General features: G+C 44.3%; 1 protein-coding gene across 1 annotated transcript in view; it reads right to left on the minus strand.

The window, feature by feature from the left end:
- Positions 1-374: 374 nt before the first annotated feature.
- The window catches only part of CD101 (CD101 molecule), a 34,593-nt gene continuing 15,746 nt past the window's right edge, over positions 375-19,221 (minus strand). Inside the window, exons 5-9 of the mRNA XM_032881335.1 lie at positions 16,554-16,937; positions 15,443-15,847; positions 12,103-12,513; positions 8,600-8,995; positions 375-978 (exon numbers count right to left, since the gene is read on the minus strand). Coding sequence (XP_032737226.1) covers positions 743-978; positions 8,600-8,995; positions 12,103-12,513; positions 15,443-15,847; positions 16,554-16,937 — 1,832 coding nt within the window. The 3' untranslated portion in view covers positions 375-742. The remainder of the gene's footprint in view (positions 979-8,599; positions 8,996-12,102; positions 12,514-15,442; positions 15,848-16,553; positions 16,938-19,221) is intronic.

Below are 19,221 nucleotides of genomic sequence, written 5' to 3' on the forward strand. Positions count from 1 at the left end.
AGGAAAGGAAAGGAAAGGAAAGGAAAGGAAAGGAAAGGAAAGGAAAGGAAGGGAAGAAAATAGAAATTCAGACTACAAAATGTTTTACAGCTTCATGGAAGGACCAATATTGATCAGGGACCCTCTACACAGAGCTTGTTCTTGCAAAGCATTCATAGATGGGATGAGGGAACGATGGGCGTTCTGCTTTGAGGGCAGTCACACTCACCTTGCAAGACAGATGGGATATGAATGAAGGGCACATCCCTAATACCCTTTTGCCTTGCTGACATCAGGGCCCTTCCTACACCTGTAATCTGGGGGCAAAGGATGCCCAAGGGCCAGCATGACTGGACCACTCGGAGTGCTCTCCTGGGAGTCAGTGACATAGGGAAAAGTAGACGGTATTCTCACCCAGGCTTTGCTGTAGGATCTCACCGAATACCCAAGAGGCTGTGTGAGGGAGGTTCTCTCCTTACAGACAGGGACCCTGAACCTCTGTGAGGTATGGCCAGTGAAAAACAGGGTAAATCTTCTAGCTCCTGGGAGGATACAAGGGGTAGATGAGGGCAACAAGCAAAGAACACTTCATGGTGTGGGTCCCACAAACACGCTCAATAAACATTCCCTGTGATTCCTATGTAACTTGCCCAAGGCCATGGACACCAAGAAGGACCCAACCGGGATTCATTCACATTCACAAGTGGCTCAGTTCAATTCCAAAGCCCGCACTTTCCCTGGGGCTCATGGAAGCTCTCCGGATTCAATGGTCTTCCTCTTCCTCGTACCTCTGGCTTATTGTCCAGTCTCCAGTCCCTTTCAAGTCCATCCAAAGGGACTTTTCTTTCTGTGCTTTTAGACTCATTGCCGACAACTTCCTGGCCTTGTGGCAGTAGCAGAAGAGAGAAATAAGCAGAAGAATCAACAGAATGCAGGGGAAGGCCAATAGGAAATAGAGTAAAGATGTCGATGAGCAGATCCTGGAAGGAAGCGCGGGCTCTGCAATGAAAAGGAGAACAAGCAAGAAGATAATCAGTCTCCAAATTCCCTGCAACAATCAACCATAAACACCTGCGGGATTTATTGTTACAGGCAAATACGGGCAAGAACCGCGGGCCCTCAAATCACAGGAGGGCAGAAAGAGGGAAGCAGTGGGGAGAAGAGAAGCCCAGAATGGTGCTTTTCCAGCCTTGCTGCCTTCACCCAGCAAGTTCCAACCGCTGGGGTTCCAATGACCTACTTAAAACCAACAGCCGTGAAGAAAAGCAAAACAAAAAAGAAAACCTCTCCTTTAATCTTCTATCCTCAGAAAAGAGATCTATAATTCGGCCCTCGTTCTCAACTCTGTTGCTGGTCCTGAATTTTTAACTGAGTTATTCCCGCTGCTGCTTCTTATGTGTGCGTGCACACGCTCTCACACCGTCTTGTCTTCACACGACAGCACCCACGGTGAGCAGCTCCCTCCCTTCCCGACCCTCCAGATGGGTCTCCTCTGGGGCACCCTCCTTTGGGCTCCTTTCCTGTGTTGCTCTCACGATCGCCTCCCTCCAGCACACACACTCTATACCCGAATCCTCTGGGTCCTTTTGACCCAGATCATATGACTCTCTTCCTCCCCAGGGTTATCCTTCCTGCCTCAGGCATGGTCTTCCTAGATCCTCTTCTCACATACCCCTTGGTGTAGACCTCTTTTGTTCCCCCTTAACCATCTCCTTGGTTTCATCCACTGTTACTTGAGTCTGCCTGATAGTGTCATTTGTTCCCGTGTCCCCTGCAGTGTCCCACACACGTGCATGAGAGCTTTCGCTGATCTGAACTGAATGGGACTGGCTGCAACCACGGGGGTAAAGGATACTATATAAAGGCAGCCCGAAGCACATGACTATCAGGCAGCTGCAGCCCGTGGGGAAGCCCCATCACACACAGACACACAGAGCACGCACTGCGCCCCCCCAGAGTGATTCCCTGCCACGTGCCCAGGGAAGCAGAGGGACAGGACTGCAGACTTTCCCAGATTCCAGGAAGCAGCTCCCGGAGTTCCTAGTCCAAGGACTGGGTTTACAGACTGTCCATGCAAAAAAGACACAGGCTCAGAAGGACACCAGCTGCTAGATGTAGTCTTCCATCTACATGTATTTACGACAGGATATTTGAAATCTGGGCTCTTCCGGAAAATCGGATGCTAATAGTAGTTGTGCTTTTATTGGAAAATTGTAATGACTATAAACACATTCTTCTTCAAAGGTGAAGTTACAGGATTCAAGGGATTATAGATTCTTAGAGATGTAAACAGCTTTACAGATCATTTCCACCAACCTCTGCTGCAAGAAAATCCCTGTTTCCCGCATTGCTGATGCATCTTGCACCGAGAAGAATGTCTCTTTGGTGGAAGTCAAGAAAGAATCTAAACATTTGTCCAACTCCTGCACTGTGAGCTCCTGAAAGACGGGGCCTACGTCTGATGCATCTTTGTACCTTGTCCAGCACTTGGTCTGTGGGTCATCAATGGAAACTGATGAATGAATTAATTGCCTGAGTACATTGCACCCACAGGAACGCAGGGGTGGAAGCCATCATGCTGCACAGAGTAAAGATCATCACTGAACACTAGACTGGCCACAGCGCTCAGGACTCACAGGTTGCTACAGGGGTTTGTGGCCTGGATTTTCTCTGGTCTCATTTATTCTCCAGCCTAATTTTGGTTTTCCTTTTTGAAAGGGTGGACAATGATAAAGCTGGATTTTTTTTTTTTAAGATTTTTATTTGTTTATTTCACAGACATCACAAGTAGGCAGAGAGGCAGGCAGAGAGAGAGAGAGAGAGAGGAGGAAACAGGCTCTCTGCTCAGCAGAGAGCCCGATGCGGGACTCGACCCGAGGACTCTGGGATCTTGACCTGAGCCGAAGGCAGAGGCTTTAACCACTGAGCCACCCAGGTGCCCAAAGCTGGATTTTTAAATCCTTATCACCCCCTCTCTCTGTAGCCTACCTGACCCCTCTCTCCAAGGCCCTGCTTGACTACAATAATTCTCCCAGCTCTTATGTGAATGTATTTGAGGGCACTGGGATAAGGAGGAGTTATAGATAGAGATGCTGAAAGAGAATGGAGCTGCAGGGAACGGTGGGTAGGAGTACAGGGTTTGACATTTCGCACTACTCATACACGGGGTAGGGACTGACTACCATCCCCAAGAAACCTGGGTTCACATTCTAGCTCTTCAACTTACTGATGTTGACATTAGACAAATTACTTATCCTCAACAATGATTAGTTTCCTCATCGATCCAATGGGGATAATAATTTCTAGAGTTGTGATGAGATAATGCATAATAAGTTATTTAACAGAGTGCCCAGCACACTTGTTGAGTCAGCAAGAAATAAATGTTAGTTGGAAGGCTAGTGAGGATGTTAGGAAAAATCATGGGCAACTTCTCTTAAGAGATGGGACAGAAAACAGGGCTGGACCAACTGAGTCCTCACACGGGTCACCCGCCTGGCCATGTTCTCCCACAGGCCAAGACTCTCCCTTAAATCTCTGGTCCCTCTGTCTCCACGACTGGGTGACAGTCCACTGAGAGTCTAATGACTACTTAGTAGGAGACTCTGACTTCTCTTCCCAGTCATGGGTGTCAGAGAACTGGAAGGTGAGAGTCTACCTTGGCCTCACCGTTGTTAGACGATGGTATGATCATGAGGAGATGGGGCTGGCATACAGAAGGGGGAAAGAAATCTGGTACTTGGTTTTTTCTGCCACTGAGACTCTAACCTTCAGCATGAAGGGACTGCCAGAGGGCTTGGCTGTCTTAATGGGGAGGAGGCTACTCTGTTTGGAGCAATCTGCCATCAAAGGATGGTAAAGTGTGCTCTTCACAGTGCTGAATTGGCCAACAGCTAGCGACTGTCAGCTCCAGTGCTTCTAAATTACCTCTCCTGGGAAGGCAGGGTTTGCTCTGGATCCCACGATCACCATTTTGAACCATCTGCCTCTTACCCCTATTGGGATCAGAATTAGTGACATTCCAAACCATTAAGGTTTGGCATTTTGAATCAATCCAAGTAAGTGCCCAATGCTCAAAGTACAAGGTCTGCAAGGCAGGGCCAAAAATGTAATGAGACTACTTCATCACCAGCTCTAGTTTATAACTGTCTTCCACCCACAGCCAAACACGCCACGAGGAGCACTCCTTTTTGCTAGCACTTCAGAAATATGTACTTCAGCAGAAGAAAGATACAGGATAACAATGGGGGCTATCAACTCCTCCCCCACCTCCCACCAAGACTTTGGCAACTGTCTATGCCAAGTGTGGCCATGTGAGAAAGTTGGCTCCTGTCCAACAATAAAAGTAGGGTTAGGGAACCTAATATGAGTGCATCCCGGAACCAGTGGTGACTGACAGCATCCTGTTTCCTTTGAAGACTTGTTTGCTCCTTCTTTCATCAAGCATTTGTGAAGTACTACATGCCAGACATTGTTGGAGGCATTGGGGTAGCATGGGTAAATTCTATGGTCATTCCAGAAACTTCAGTGTGGTAGGGGCACATATCTCCTTTGAAGGTTCACTTTCTAAGTATATCCTTACCCAAATAGAAGTTGGGGAATAGGAACAAACACCATATAATTACAACTAATCCAGTCCCCAGGAAGCCTTATAGTCTTGCCTGTTAATTAATCCCAGCAAATTCTGTAGAATAAGACATTTATGTCTGGGTTCTGAGGGTGAGATAAAAAGAAAGTAAGATGGAGAAGAAGATGAGAGGTCCATTCCCCCAGGGAATTCCTCTTAATTTTTTTCTGTCTTAATTTGAGCCACATGCCTCACAGTTTCATTAGGTGGTCCTAAACTACCCTACCTGACATTGCCACATAGAGGTGGTGGAAAACCACCAGAGAAGTGAGAATTCCTAGCATGTTAGATCTGACCTGGACTTTATTAATACATAAGCAGGTGCTTACAAAGAGTGCGATTACACTGTGATTCGGTAAGTCCTTGAGCATCTCTACTTGCCAGGCATTGTGCTGTGCTAGGAATGAGACACTCAGTCTTTGCCTTCTCAGAATGTACAGTCTGACGGTGTGGATGGATGTTAGCCAGGTGTGATAACTAAGAGAACAAGGCAAGTCACAGATCGTGGCAGTTATACTTGGAGGTAGAGGATTCATGGATGTTGACCAGAGAAAGATGACATGGGAGAACATTCCAGACAGGAGGTGGTCTATGTTGATGCAAGGTGTTGGACTATTGGTCTACTCTCTTCCGATCTTTCCCTTTGTCCTTGCCACTGCCTCTTTCCCCTCCAGAATGTAAAGGTTCTCAAGTCCCTACCACCTCCAAACCAACACGGAACAAAGTAAAAGTTCATTGACACCTCTCGCCTCTTGTTATTTCCTCTCTTGTCCTTTACATCAAAGTTCTTGAAAGTGTAATCTGTATCTGCTGTGTCCACTTTCTCACCGCAGTCTGAATAATTTTCTCATTACTTGTCTACAATGGCCCTATAGTGTGAAATCCAAAGGATATTTCCCCCTTCTTATCTTCATTGATTTCTCTGAAATAGTTGAGTCTGTTGGCTTTCCCTTTCTTCTTCTCGATACCCTCTCTGCTTTTGGTTTCTACGGTACCACTCCTACCTCTTGGCTACTCCTTTCATTCCCCTTCACAGGCTCCTCTTCTGCACTGATCAACAGTGATAGATCTCAGGAGTCCCTCATGGGACACCATTATTGGCTATAAGTTGATGCCTTCTAATCTACAGCTCTGGCAAAGATCTCACTTGGAAGTCCCCATGTCTACTGGGTAGAACTCTTCCAGTAATTTACACGTACTCCAAACTCAATTCTGGCCCAGTTTATTAAAAATTGAACTAATTTCCCCTTCAGACTTTTCTCCTATACCCAGTAGAAATTTGATATTCATCCTTGGTTCTCCCCTTCTGCTCATGCACCCTCCACATATATCTAATCAGTGTCTAACTCCTGAAGATGACGCCTCCCAACACTGAATGCCTGCCCTTCTCTCAACCCTTGTGTGTACTGCCTTAATTTAGGCCTTCATCTTGTCTCACCTGGGTTCCTACGATCAATTTCAAATGGTTCTCCCTTCTCTGTGTCTGCCTCCTTTCCAGTTCATCTTTAACACAGCTCCAAATGGGAGCTTTCTAAAATGCAAATCTCATGCTGTCCCTCCCCTGCCTGAACTTGTTTGCTGACACTCTATAACATTCATGAATAAGTTCACCCTCCCCTTTGATATCCACACCCTCTCCCTCTCACTAACTTCATCTCTGTCCCTTGTGCAACAGCTTTTAATGTCATCTTGCATAGTCTTTCCTTTTCCTAAAATATCTTCTTTTCCTTTTCCTAGGCTGCATACCCCAAGGAACTTCCTGAATCTCCTCCCCACACAGCCCTTTATCCCAGCCCTGCCTCTGTTCCTTCATCTCGAGGCTGCTTCTTTGATGACCGCTATCATTTTGGACTTCAAGTCCCCCATCAGAATCTGAGCTCTTTGGGAAAAGACTCTGTAATACACATTTTTGTGTTTTCAGATCCTCACAGTTACTTATTGAACAACTTAAAATATTTTGTCACATATATGGATATATCCATACATATATATGTACGTGTGTGTATGTGTGTGTGTGTGTGTGTGTGTGTGTAGCATGTTTGGTGGCATAAGGGGATAGAGAGTTAACATTTTGACCACTTACAATATTCTAGGGACCATGTTACTTTATACACATTTGTATTATGATCCTCACTTTATGAGTAAGCTGAGGTTCACAGAGGTTAAATAACCAGGGTATGAGTTCGTAGGTAGGTGGCAGGGCTGTGATCTGAGCCTAGGCTCGTCTGATTCCGAACCCCAGGATTTTTCATACCCGCTCCTCCACTGCCTCCGCAACTCCGCAACTCCCACAAAGGAACAGCCAGGTAGAGGAAGCGAGATCCTGTAATTGAGGATTTACTTGGGAACCCTTAAATGTGGTTATAAAAAACCCTCAGCTGATTGTGGCACAGGCTTTCAAGCTTCTTCAACTGTAAGGAATACAAAGACCACCTAACTTTTAACGTTTTCTTTCCAGAGTTCATCTTTTTTAAAACCTGTCACCTGATTTATAAGGATTCCACAAAGATTAACAGTATATATACATATGCTGTGAAGGATCCCATCTGTCTCACAGGAGATGTGCTTTTTAGTCACAGAATAGGTACGTTTTATACTTATTATCTATTTATGCTGCTACCAAAACCCGCTGATGCTATAGGGTCTGCGGATTCCAGTGAGAAATCAGGTATGGAATGTGCTCAGGGTTGTGGGACTTCCCACAATTGTTAGACTAGAAGAAAAGCCAAGAGGAAGAAAAATTCTCTCTGGACATTTGGGAGAAAAGTTCTGCTGAAGAATGGTCAGGGGAAAGGATGATGGAGCCCTAGGGAACAAATCAGTAATTGGCTTCCTCTCCAGAAGCTTGGCCGGGGCTGGGTTCCAACTAACCCTACTTCAAAGAAGCTGACACCTTCCCGGGCAGCACCTTTTCTCCATGCTAAGGAGCGTCACCCAAGCTAGCTGGTGTTTTAGGAATGTGACCTTTTGTTGATCCTTCTTACCCTTCTTGGTGTGGGACACCGAGACCACATCTCTACGTCTCCAGTGTCCCTTTCCCAGTGTAAGTTCAGCTAATAGCTCGCCTCTCAGCCTCACCTTAAACCCTGACATAAAGGAGCGGCTCAGAGATGAGCTTGGCTACATCAGGCAGCTCAGTGATCACCAGGGAAGATTCACGGGTCTGGCTGGCAAAACTGTTGCTTTTGTGAACAAATGCTTCGTGAATGTCTATTACATGCTCGGCACCAGGTTGGCTGGAAGGATGCTCTCCTCTCTTTCACAACCACCTATTCCACATCCCACCTAAAGCTGTGCACTGAGTAGGATGGTCTTCCTACATAGAGAATGGCCATGCTGTGGCCAAGGTCTTTCAGGAGCTACGCTCCTTGTTGACCCTGTAAACGAGTTCTATGGGGCACACTTCCTCCTTCAATGCCTTGCAAGCTGTCATTAGGAGACACACATCAAACAACTATCATTATCAAAATCCTGGTAATCTGTTGAACATATAGAGTGATAAGAAGCTTGGCACTTATTCACTGAGAAAGGTTTTGTTTTGTTTTTGAGGTGGGGAGCATTTAGATGTAGTTGACTTGGGTTCAACCCAATGAAACCTCAAGTCACTATACCCCTACCCCTCACTCTGACTCCCACTGCAGATCTGAGCCTTCTGAAAGTGGAGAATCAGCCAAGGGGTAAGGATGTCTACTGTGAACATTATTTTGTTCTTTGAAAGGGTACGAAGTTGATGGTTTTTTTGTGTGTTTGTTTGTTTGGGAGGGTAAGGGGGGAAGTGGGCCAGATGCCCCTGACATTTAAATGTCAATGCCAAAAACTCGTAGACCTTGTCGGTTCAAATGGGGAATGGAAATTGGCACTGAGAGAAATGGCAGAGTCACTTTCTTTAGAGAATCCGTAAATTGTTTTCAGCAAAACATAACTGAGAGGGAAAGCATAAGAGAGGAGACAAAGATTCTCCTGACCACGGGCCAGGACAGATTAGCCCCTTGTTACCTGAAGGCAGCACTGTGAGCACCATATGCTGTGACTCATCTGAGGCTTGCTTGACCCACTTGCTTGGGTTGCCATGCAGCTGCCACTCGGCCACTCTGCACCAGTAGAGCCCAGCATCCTCCATCTCTACCCGATGAAGCTGCAGGACAAAGTCTGTAGAGGATGAACGGTAACAGAGCAGAGGCCTCCTGAGCTCCTCTTCGCCATACTCCAGCAAGCCATCATGTTGCAGGTGCACCAGCATTTTCGTTCCAGAATTTTCCCTGTTCCGGTACCACATTACAGAGAACAGGGAAGCTGAGCTGCCAGGACTCTCCAGGCTACAGCGGATGGCCACCTGGCCGTGCTCGGTAGCATTCTCTGTCCTGTACTCTTTGGACACACGTACTTTACTTCCTAGGAAATAAAATGGCAATACATTCGAGAAGAATCCAGATTTTTAGTTTGGATACTGCGTCTGAAAAATGTAGTTTTCACTGAGGAGATGCCGTCTTAAAATCCTTAGACATCAGGTCTTTCATCTGTAACATGTTTTTCCTTGACCCCTGTTCTTCCTCCACATTTGCTAGAACATTCTGTGCTATGACTCAAACCGGCCATTTTCCTTCTTCAGCCTTATCTCTTGTCTGCTGAAAACCTGCCCTGGAAACCACCTAGCTTCAGTGGGTGTTCTGCCCTGCTGCTTTTACCCCTCCCCGGTCAACTCTTTCTTCTACTTCCCAGAGGGATCCTTCAAAACTTCCAGCCATCCTCTCGAGCTGTGTATGGCATCAGTGCCCCTCGTTCTTAGCAGATTACCCTCCTCTCATATGCCCACATATCATCTCAGTTCTAGAGGCAAGGAAAGAGGAGGCTATCAGAGAGAATGAACATGTTTATACACGTGTTAGACTACCATTCAAGGAGACACTAAATTACTGGATTAGACTAAGCTGGTTTTTTTATTATGTTCAATTAGCCAATATATCATTAGTTTTTGACATAGTGTCCAACGATTCACCAGTTGACTAAGTTTTAAACAGATTTTGACATTTACTTTTGTAAAAGTTCCCCTCCTAACCAGCAGGTGAGAACTTTGAAGGCCAGAATAGTCACAAGCAAAATATAGAAATTATAGTACACACTAAATTTTCAACTCTACTACAAACATATTTGTTAAACTGTCTTTAAAAGAATGACTTCAGGGGCACCTGGGTGGCTCAGTGGGTTAGACCTCTGCCCTTGGCTCAGGTCATGATCTCAGGGTCCTGGGATTGAGCCCCACATTGGGCTCTCTGCTCAGTGGGGAACCTGCTCCCCCCCCCCACCTGCCTCTCTGCCTACTTGTGATCTCTCTCTCTGTCAAATAAATGAATAAAATCTTAAAAAAAAAAAAAAGAATAACTTAAAGAAGGACTTCAGGGCACCTGGGTGGCTTAGTCAGTTAAGCATCTGCCTTTGGCTCGGATCATGATCACGGGGTCCTGGGATCGAGTCCCCCATCGGGCTCCCTGCTCAGCGGGAAGTCTGCTTGCCTCTCTTCCTCGGTCCCTCCCCCTGCCCATGCTCTCTCTCTTTCAAATATATATATATATATATAAATATATATATATATACATATATATATATATATAAAATCTTTTAAAAAATAAAATACATAAAAGAATAACTTTATCTGATCCTGGATTTGTTGCTCTTATTGTTACCATCTTGACTATCTCCTTCCCTTCATGGCAAAGTATGTGATATATTAGTTTATATGATACTGTCTCTGCTTCCTCATCTCTAATTCCTCCCTACTGGACTACAATCAGTCTTCCAGTCATGCTCTGGCCAAGATCCTCAGTATGGGCCCAATTTCCCAGCTCAAGATACTTTGTTTTGTTGTCCTCTCTGTGTGTTTTATCACTGAAGTCCATTTTCTTCTTAAGTCCTCTCCTCTTTTGATTTCAGAGAAAATGTCTCTCCTACAATTCTGACCACTCCTTCGCAGTATCTTTCCCTGGGGTCTCTTCCTTAACTCACACCCCACACCAGGGTGCACAGCTGGCCACCCCCACCCACAGATATGTTTTGTTTGACACCCTCAGAATTTGAAAAGATCAGATTCATTGCTTACATTCTCAAATCAAGCGATGTCACACGAGAAAAATTTTAGGTATTTCTTGATATACTAAAAGATCAGACAACACTGAGCCCACATTTATGGATGGGAAGTGTTTGCTAGCTTGAGCTAAGGAGTGGTTGCCTCCTTAAAAAGGCTGTGCATACACTGTCGAGATCTGGCTTGGGCAAATGGGAGAAAGGGCTGCCAGCCACACAGATGGAGAGTGTAAAAGTATGCACGGGTCTTGTGGGATAAGGATGATAATGCAGTTTGGGACCTGCTGAGTGTAAGGGTCTCAAGAGCATCCAAGTAGAAATGTACAATAGCCAGTTGGGTAGAAAGACTTGGAGCTAAACATCAAGATTGAGAGCAATTTCATCAAAGGTGGTAGTTGAAACAAAGGAAGAATTGAAGAAGTTCTGAAGCAAGCAGAGAATAAGAAGACAAAGGGGCCCAGGATCTGTCCCTAAGGAACACCCACATTTAGCAGGGAGAAGAAGGGCCTGAAGAACATGGAGAAGAGGAAGCAGAGCAGCAGGAAGAGATCCCAACGCTAAGCTACTATCTTTCTCTGACGCCCCCAACAGATTGTAAGCTCCTTAAGGCAAGAGCTGTGCCTTATTTCTCTTTGTATCTCTAATTGTCTAATGCAGAGCAATGTTCATTATAATCTTATTTTTGGATATTACATTGAAAATAAAATTTTAAGCACCACTTATTTGCATTGTGCTGTTGGATCTCAGCCAGTTTCTGAACCTTCACTGTGACATTCATTTAATTTTAATCAACATTGGAGGTGACCTAACTAACACCAAGTGATCTAATGAACCCTGCCCACGTTTCGACTGCAGCACTCCTAGACCAATGCAAATGGATGGAACTTCTATTACATCTTTAAAGATCTCCTGAGGAAGAGGAGACTCCCTCAGTAAGCCATTCCAACAGTTAACTACTCTTATTCGCCTTATGTTTAGGCAGCCAAATGTTGAAAAGCAATTTCTCCACACATCCCTATAGAGTTGTACAGTTTCTGTTCACAGTGGGAGAAATATGCTTCGTATTATTCTTTCTTTGCCAAATTACAGTAGAGCCCCACTGGAATGACACAGCTTGTTATTACAGAGATCTAGAGATATGACACGCTAGGTAGCTCCAGAGACCAGGCTGCCAGGCTGATAAGCAAACCAAAGGGACCTAGTCCCCATCCAAGCACCTTGAAGCCACAGACTGATTCACCTTAAGTGATACCTGCTTCCTCTGCTGGGCTACCAGGTCCTGCATTCATTGTGTAGGTGGACACTCTTCCTATGACCCTGGGTCATATTTCTACATTCACATAACCACTCTAGAGAAAAGCTGCCAAGAGAAGATGGAAATCCTATAGAAAGACATGTGAGAATACACTTGCAAGATTTACCTGTGGACCTGAGTGTCAATTCTGTCAGACCCGACTTCTTTTCTCCAAGCTTGTGCCAAGTGCCATTTGTAGACAAGAGCCATTCCTCCACAGTGCAGTGGTACTTGCCCTGATCGCTGTCTTCCACATTCAAAATGTGTAGCTGAAACAAGTCTTGGGAAACTTTCTCGGAATAGAATTTTTGTTTTCTCCTTGGGGTGTGAAATTCATCCCCATATTTTACAACATTTGTTTGGTCCATTTGCAGGATCCTCAGCCAGATTGCGTTAGTGGAACTGGGAAAGAAGTACCAAATGACGGCTAACCGAAGGTCTCCAGTGGACTGGGACAAGATGCTACATTCTATGTTGGTGTTGGAGTTGATGAGGATCTCTCGGACTTGACTGCTTGAGTTCACTTGCAGCTTGCTCTCTAAATTAAAAGAATGGTGACAGTAACTTTTGTTACTTCACTAGAAAATAGAATTTTAAGGTAGAAGGGACATTAGAGGTCAACTAAGGCAATGCATCCTGCATTCATTGGATGTAGGCATTCCGTCCTGCACAGTCCCACTAACTGCCCACAAAGCCTCTGGATAGCTCACCAACTGACAAAGTAGCATGTTCCATCTTTGGACATCACTGCCACTAGAGAATTCTTTCTGATGTCAACTTGGATTTTACCACTCTGTACCTTCCAGTCACTGGTCCTGGTTCTACCCTTAGCTGGCAGAGTAGGATAGGGAACATGGGGCAGGATGGAGTGTCATACAGAAAACCAATCTCTTCCACATGGTAATGCCTCACTATCAAAGCCTAGACATTTTCTCTTCTGTCGCATTTTATAAATCAGTGAGAGAAAGTGACCCTATTAATGCTTTGTCTGTGTACTCACTCTCCAGAATACTCCTGGATTCACAATTTGCTGACATGTCCTTGTTTGTTTTTGCCTTCAAACATGGGTAAATAAGAGGTAGTTGTAGGTGGGCTATTAAAATTGTATGTCTCTTTGAAGCCAGTCAATGGGAATCTCATACAGATATGGAGTCAGCTATCCTTTTACTCTAGCAGCTTTTCTACTCTATCAGAAAGAAGAATGCTACAACCTGCTTTCCAAACCTTATTCTAACTTCTTGCTGTTATCGCTAATTCTACTTTTGTAATGGCTCCTTGAAGTTGACAGTAGGTCTCTTTCCTCTTCCTTCAACAAATACATATTAAGCACACACTGGATTATGTGCCAGACCATTCCAAGCTCTGTGGATACCTCCCATCAGCGGGTTCATAGTCTACAGGGATAAACTAGTACAGGCACAGAGGTTTACAGATTGCAACACTGTGTCAGCCAAATGTGACACAGATATGTAGAAATTGCTGTCAGAGCCCAGGGGAGGACTATCTAACTCAAATACGGCAGTGGGGAGAGGCTTCCTGGAGCAGAGATCTCCAGGCTAAGTCTTAAGAGTTAATAGGAATTTGTCTGGTGGAGAAAAGGTTAAAGAGTTCACACAAGCTTCTCTCTCTCTCTCTCTGCCTGCCTCTCTGCCTACTTGTGATCTCTGTCTGTCAAATAAATAAATAAAATCTTAAAAAAAAGGGGGGGGCACCTGGGTGGCTCAGTGGGTTAAAGCCTCTGCCTTCAGCTCAGGTCATGATCTCAGGGTCCTGGGATCAAGCCCCGCATCGGGCTCTCTGCTCAGCGGGGAGCCTGCTTCCCTCTCTCTCTCTCTCTCTGCCTGCCTCTCTGCCTACCTCTCTGCCTACTTGTGATCTCTGTCTGTCAAATAAATAAATAAAATCTTTAAAAAAAAAAAAAGAGAGTTCACACAAAACTCATGACTTGAACAAAGACTAAAAGTGAGGGAGCACATAGAGTATTTGAAAACCTGCAAGTAGTTCAGTGTGGCCGGAACTCAAATTCAAGATGGAAAGTAGAAAATGATGCTGGAAAGTCATAATGTAAAGACATAAATGTGCCAGGTTATAAAGGATCTTGCAAGCCGTGCTATGGGAGTTTGGATAAGGTGGATATGGAGGCATTATGGTTTCTCACCTGGGCCACTGGTGGATTGTGTAGACATAGAGAACAGTGTAAGAGGAGCAGCTTTGGAAGAATAAAAATAGTGCATTTATGTTTGGACTTACTAAGTGTAGATATGCCTCAGAGCTAACTGCATAACTAGTCTGGGGATCAAGAGGAGCCTTTCAGGATAATGGATTTGACAGTCGTCACTATATAGGTTGAACCAGGGGGAGGAATAAGCCCACTTCAGGAAACTGTATAGAATGAGAAGGAAACAAGCTAAAGCTGAAACACAAAGGAATGGATCTGTGAAGGAGGAGAACTCTGCAAAAGAAAATGAGAAGAAACAGAGTATTAGGAAAGAAACCAAGAAAATCTTGTGTCATGAGGCCGAGGAAAAAGAAAGTTTCAAGAAGAAGGGATTGGGTTGACAATTTTAAATACCACGGGAAGGACAAAGCAATTAAGGCATGAGTTAATCAACAAGGAGATTGTTAAATGTTGCTCAGCAGCAGAGAGAATAATGGCTTCCACCATGTCTGACCATTCTCTTGGTACGTCAGGCACTGTCCGGGGCACATTACACATATCACCACCTTTACAGTGCACAGCAGCAATTTAGGGATGAAGTACCTAGACTAGGACAGACTGAGTGACTTGACCAACGCTAAGCCGCTCACTGGTGCCTGTCAAGTGGCAATGACTTCAAAGGCTCTTGAACACAATGTCTTTAGAGAACAGAAGTCATAAAAGAAGATACGTGGACCCAGCGGGACTTTGCCCAGGTTGTGTCTTACTTTTTTACCTCTGCTCTTTCACCAGCTGATGAGGTAAATTCTATTTGACTAAAATCAGATATTCTCTCTTTACATTAACATGTTAAATCAAGAGGATAAATGTATTCTAATGGAATTGACATTATCCTTACCAGTAGGGGAGACATTGCAAACATTTAATGATTGGTAAGGCACGGGCGGTAACCAATCCAAAGAATGCCTCCCTCCCCACCAGAGCTGATCTGAGAAGCCCCCTGTTGTGCCACATGATACCTTTCACTTGCTGGGTAGTGGGGACTTATGGAAAGAGGGGGATGGGCCCTGGAGCAACAGTAACTAGTAATCCGTGTGGAGGTATGTCAATGTTTTAACGGCCAGTATGGCTGTCCCGTGTGCACTAACTTCATGTTAGCCTGGACATTGGTTTTATTCAGTGCTAACTTATATAGTCAAAACATGGTGGGGGGGGAGGTATTTTATGTTTTAATTCTATAACTTGCCCCAAATAAGAGAAATGTGTGTGTTTGTTTTTAAAGCAAGGATTAATTTCCAGTGGTATTTACCTGGTAAAGCGATGGCTATCATCAGTGAGTGAGAGATGGCAGAAGCCCTTGAGGGGCCACTTGTACATAGGGAATTTCTGACATAAACTTCTACTTTACACTGATAAACTCCTGCTTCTTCCTCAGTGGCATCATGGATTAGGAGTTGAGAATGAAACGAGGACTGGAGAACTTTTGTCTTCTTTTGGAACTGAAATAGGTCTTCCCCCCACTCAATAGTGCCATTATGGGTGATTCGAACAAGTAGGTGAAAGACTTGAGATCTTGCTGGCTGGAACAGCCACGTCACAGTGAGTGGCACCCTGAGGTTGGTGTAGTCAGCCTCCACTTCGCAGGATAAGCCAAAGCTCTTGCCTAATTCCGCTTTGGGCTGACGGCTCATCAGCTTAACCCGTAAACTCGACTCTGTGGGCAGAAACACATGGGAAACACCAATGCCAATATGTTTATCAAATCAAAGTTCTCCTACCTACCACCTCTTCATATGGAACCATGCATTCATACATGGGGAGCCCCAAATATTTGGGGCTAAAAGTTGACTCACAGTACAGTCTGTCCTGAATTCTGGCCTCAATTTTCCAAAGTTGATCCTATTCTGAGAGCGTTTCCAGCAGGAACAACAAACAGGCAGTGTTTCTCCAGCCTGCCATTTAGACAGCTGCTACTGAGTGGGTGGAGTGCTCTCCCCTCCCCACCCCTACCCCTGGGTGGCGGGCCTCCCCTGATTTCCACTCATGGGCTCAGCGTCTCTCTGGCGCACAGGCTTGAAGAGACTCTGAAAGCCCAGAGCTGCAACTCTAGAAGCCTGGATGTACAAAGTTCACGTCCACGGGCACAGGTCCTCTATACGTCCACTCTAGCTCATAGGCTTTTGTGTTTAGCTCTGACCAACAACCGATGAGTGGCACCCTACACATGATCCTTATAAAGAGGAGTAAATTTTAGAGACTGGTGGACAGACATGGCAGCCAGAGACTATGCTCTGTGTCCTGGGGTGCACGTGCCACAAGGAGGGGTTTCGGGATGATGCACAAATTCCACCTCATCCCACCGTCAAGGAAGCTACTGCTGATAATATTTAAGTTTAGAACAGGATTTCTTTGACACTTACCCAGAGACTTGACAGTGACTGCCAACTTCTGAGTCCAGCTCCGACCTCTGGCGTGGTTCTGGGTGCCCTCAGACACTCGGCACTCGTACACGCCGCTATCTGTGGTGCTGGTGGGGCTGATCTCCAGCTGAAATGTGGCCCAGTCCATTTTCTCCAGCCTCGTGGGGCCCCGGTTGTTGAGTTGCTTGTAGGAGGCCCCCAGCTGCACGGCACCATCTTGTTGCATACTGGCCACCAACTCCGGCTGCACCTGGCCTTGTGGGAGGTGCCACCATTCCACGGACAGGAGACTCACAGCCCCATCTGCCTTGCAGAGAAGTGTTAATGCCTCTCCTTCCCACATGGCTTCCTGCTTGTTCTTGGTGGATAAGACCACATTTCTTGCTGTGGGTTACAGATTTGAGAGGAAAAAGAAGTATTTCAAGTAAATGAAAATTTTACTAAAACACAGTGAAATCTCTTTAATTAGGCCTTGACTGGTTTGTGACAAATCAGATCGGGCTGTTGACTGTTCTTACCACCCCCAGAAAAGAGATTTGCTAACCACTTAACTAGTGGCAATAAGACAGCACAAAGAATATCAGGAGCACTTATTTACACTTAAACAATTTATAATTTGCCTTTATTTTTAGTGCTTTGTCAAATCAGCCCTTCATTAAGAACATCTAGTTGGGAAAACATCTGGTAATATTTTGTTAGATTAATTAGGGTGGGTGTACGAGCCTAAAAGTAACGAAGCTGTATTTATTTAAATTTTTAGTCTTTTAGAATTTTATATTTCATAGATCAAAATGACGTTGCTCTCCCTACTTATTTTTCCCCTAATTAGTATGTGTTGTGAACAGGAAAGGAGTATTGGTAATTAGATTTCTTTTCAAAAACTACCATTGGGATGCCTGGCTGGCTCAGTCCATAAAGCATGGGACTTTTGATTCCAGGTTCATGAGTTCAAGCCCCACGCTGGTTGTAGAGTTTATTTAGACAACAACAACAACAACAAACAAAATACCACCATTAAAAACAATTACTAGAAAAGAAAAAACAATTAGTTGGGGGAAAATAAACAGATATATTTCCCTTCTTCAAATCACATATTCTCATACATACACTATTGGTTGAAGAGAGATCCTTCTTTTATCTGAACTATAATGTTAAATTACAAAATATAAATGGCTCCCAGATGGGAAACTCAAATTGTGTGGAAATGCAAACATTCATTCAACAGATACTTCCCGTGCAAGGCTTTGTCCTGGGTGCTTTGTGGGCAAAGCAAAGACACCTCAGTAGCTCATGCATCTCAGGTTTAAGGCCAAGGTCCTGGGAGTCAGAATTTATCTTGGGCAACACAGTTGTCCTCCCTGACCCTTGATTTTCTTTCCTGTATATACAAACGTAATAGTAGCACCTACCTTATCGCATTGCTGGGACGACTAAAAGTGGTACACACCCAAGGGCTTAGCCTGGCTGGCAAGGTAAAGTCCCCAGTAAAGGGGAGCTATTAGCATTGAGAGGCACTTAGTGACAGTGAGGTAGTTCAAAGCCAAAAGATAGAAAACAAAATAGAATTGGGATGAGAAATCTCAATAGGATCTAAATGAATTTGCAAATTGTTCTTCCCTGCTGGGGAAGGAGCTGGGTCTTCGCCTGCTCTATGTATATACGTAGACAAGGTACAAAGGCAGAATGAAGCCTGATGTCCACAAGTCCATCCAGCACATGTATTTAATATTTTAATTATCTAATAATAAAATTAAATAATTAAATGATAATTATTTAATAATTATTAGTTAAATAATATTTAATATTCTATATCTATATCTTTATCTGTATCTGTATCTATATATGCAAACCTACTTCCAGATTTTGGGTAGTGAAGGCAGGATTATACTTAAAGTTCTTTTCAAGTTAAAAATAGACTCCGAAGTTTAGAAAATAAAGAGGAAATTATTACTCATAATCTCACTACTTGAATGTAACCATTATGGTTAGTTTCAACTAACGTCAATTTTTTTTTTAAGAAAAAAAAAATGAGGTCTCCTTAGTTCTTTACAGTCATTACTGCCTCTTGGTAAGAATTAATAATCTTATCAAGTACGTGTAAGTTATACATTCACAGTGGTAGTGAGTACCCCCTTCTGTTTAAAATATTCATAAAATATGAGCTTCATGATAAAACTGCTCAGACTTTGGTTTGACTTTCAAAACCAAATGCTCAACAGAATCCTTAATAAATTTGCTAATAACTTTTTCTGTTTCCACATACCAGGCCCAGTTTGGACTCCAGCCTATATTTTGCTTTGGAAGACCATCCTTTGGACAGGCTTATGATCTGAGGACCACAAAGCACACCTTCAGGTCCCTCTGGCACAGATTCCCATATGTCAAATTTAAGAAAGGTTTACAGATATGTTTCAGCAGAGACTGAGATGAATGAAGCAGAGATTACGCTTCATGTAAATATGTAAACCCACCCACACAGTTCTTCCTGAATCCTAGAAAGTCAGACCAAATGTTTAGTGTGAAAACTAACACCAACACACTTCCTGGCGTGCCGTCCTAGGCCAAGGCTTGTGCTTCTTCATTGCTCGCAAACGGGGCAACAGAGAAGAGCACGAAAGGGAAATTTATCTATCTTTGGAGATGCCCCCGATGAGCAAGTGAAAACGAA

The sequence above is a fragment of the Lontra canadensis genome, unplaced genomic scaffold (assembly GCF_010015895.1).
Source record: "Lontra canadensis isolate GAN:19392208 unplaced genomic scaffold, GSC_riverotter_1.0 scaffold75, whole genome shotgun sequence".
Lineage (NCBI taxonomy): Eukaryota > Metazoa > Chordata > Mammalia > Carnivora > Mustelidae > Lontra > Lontra canadensis.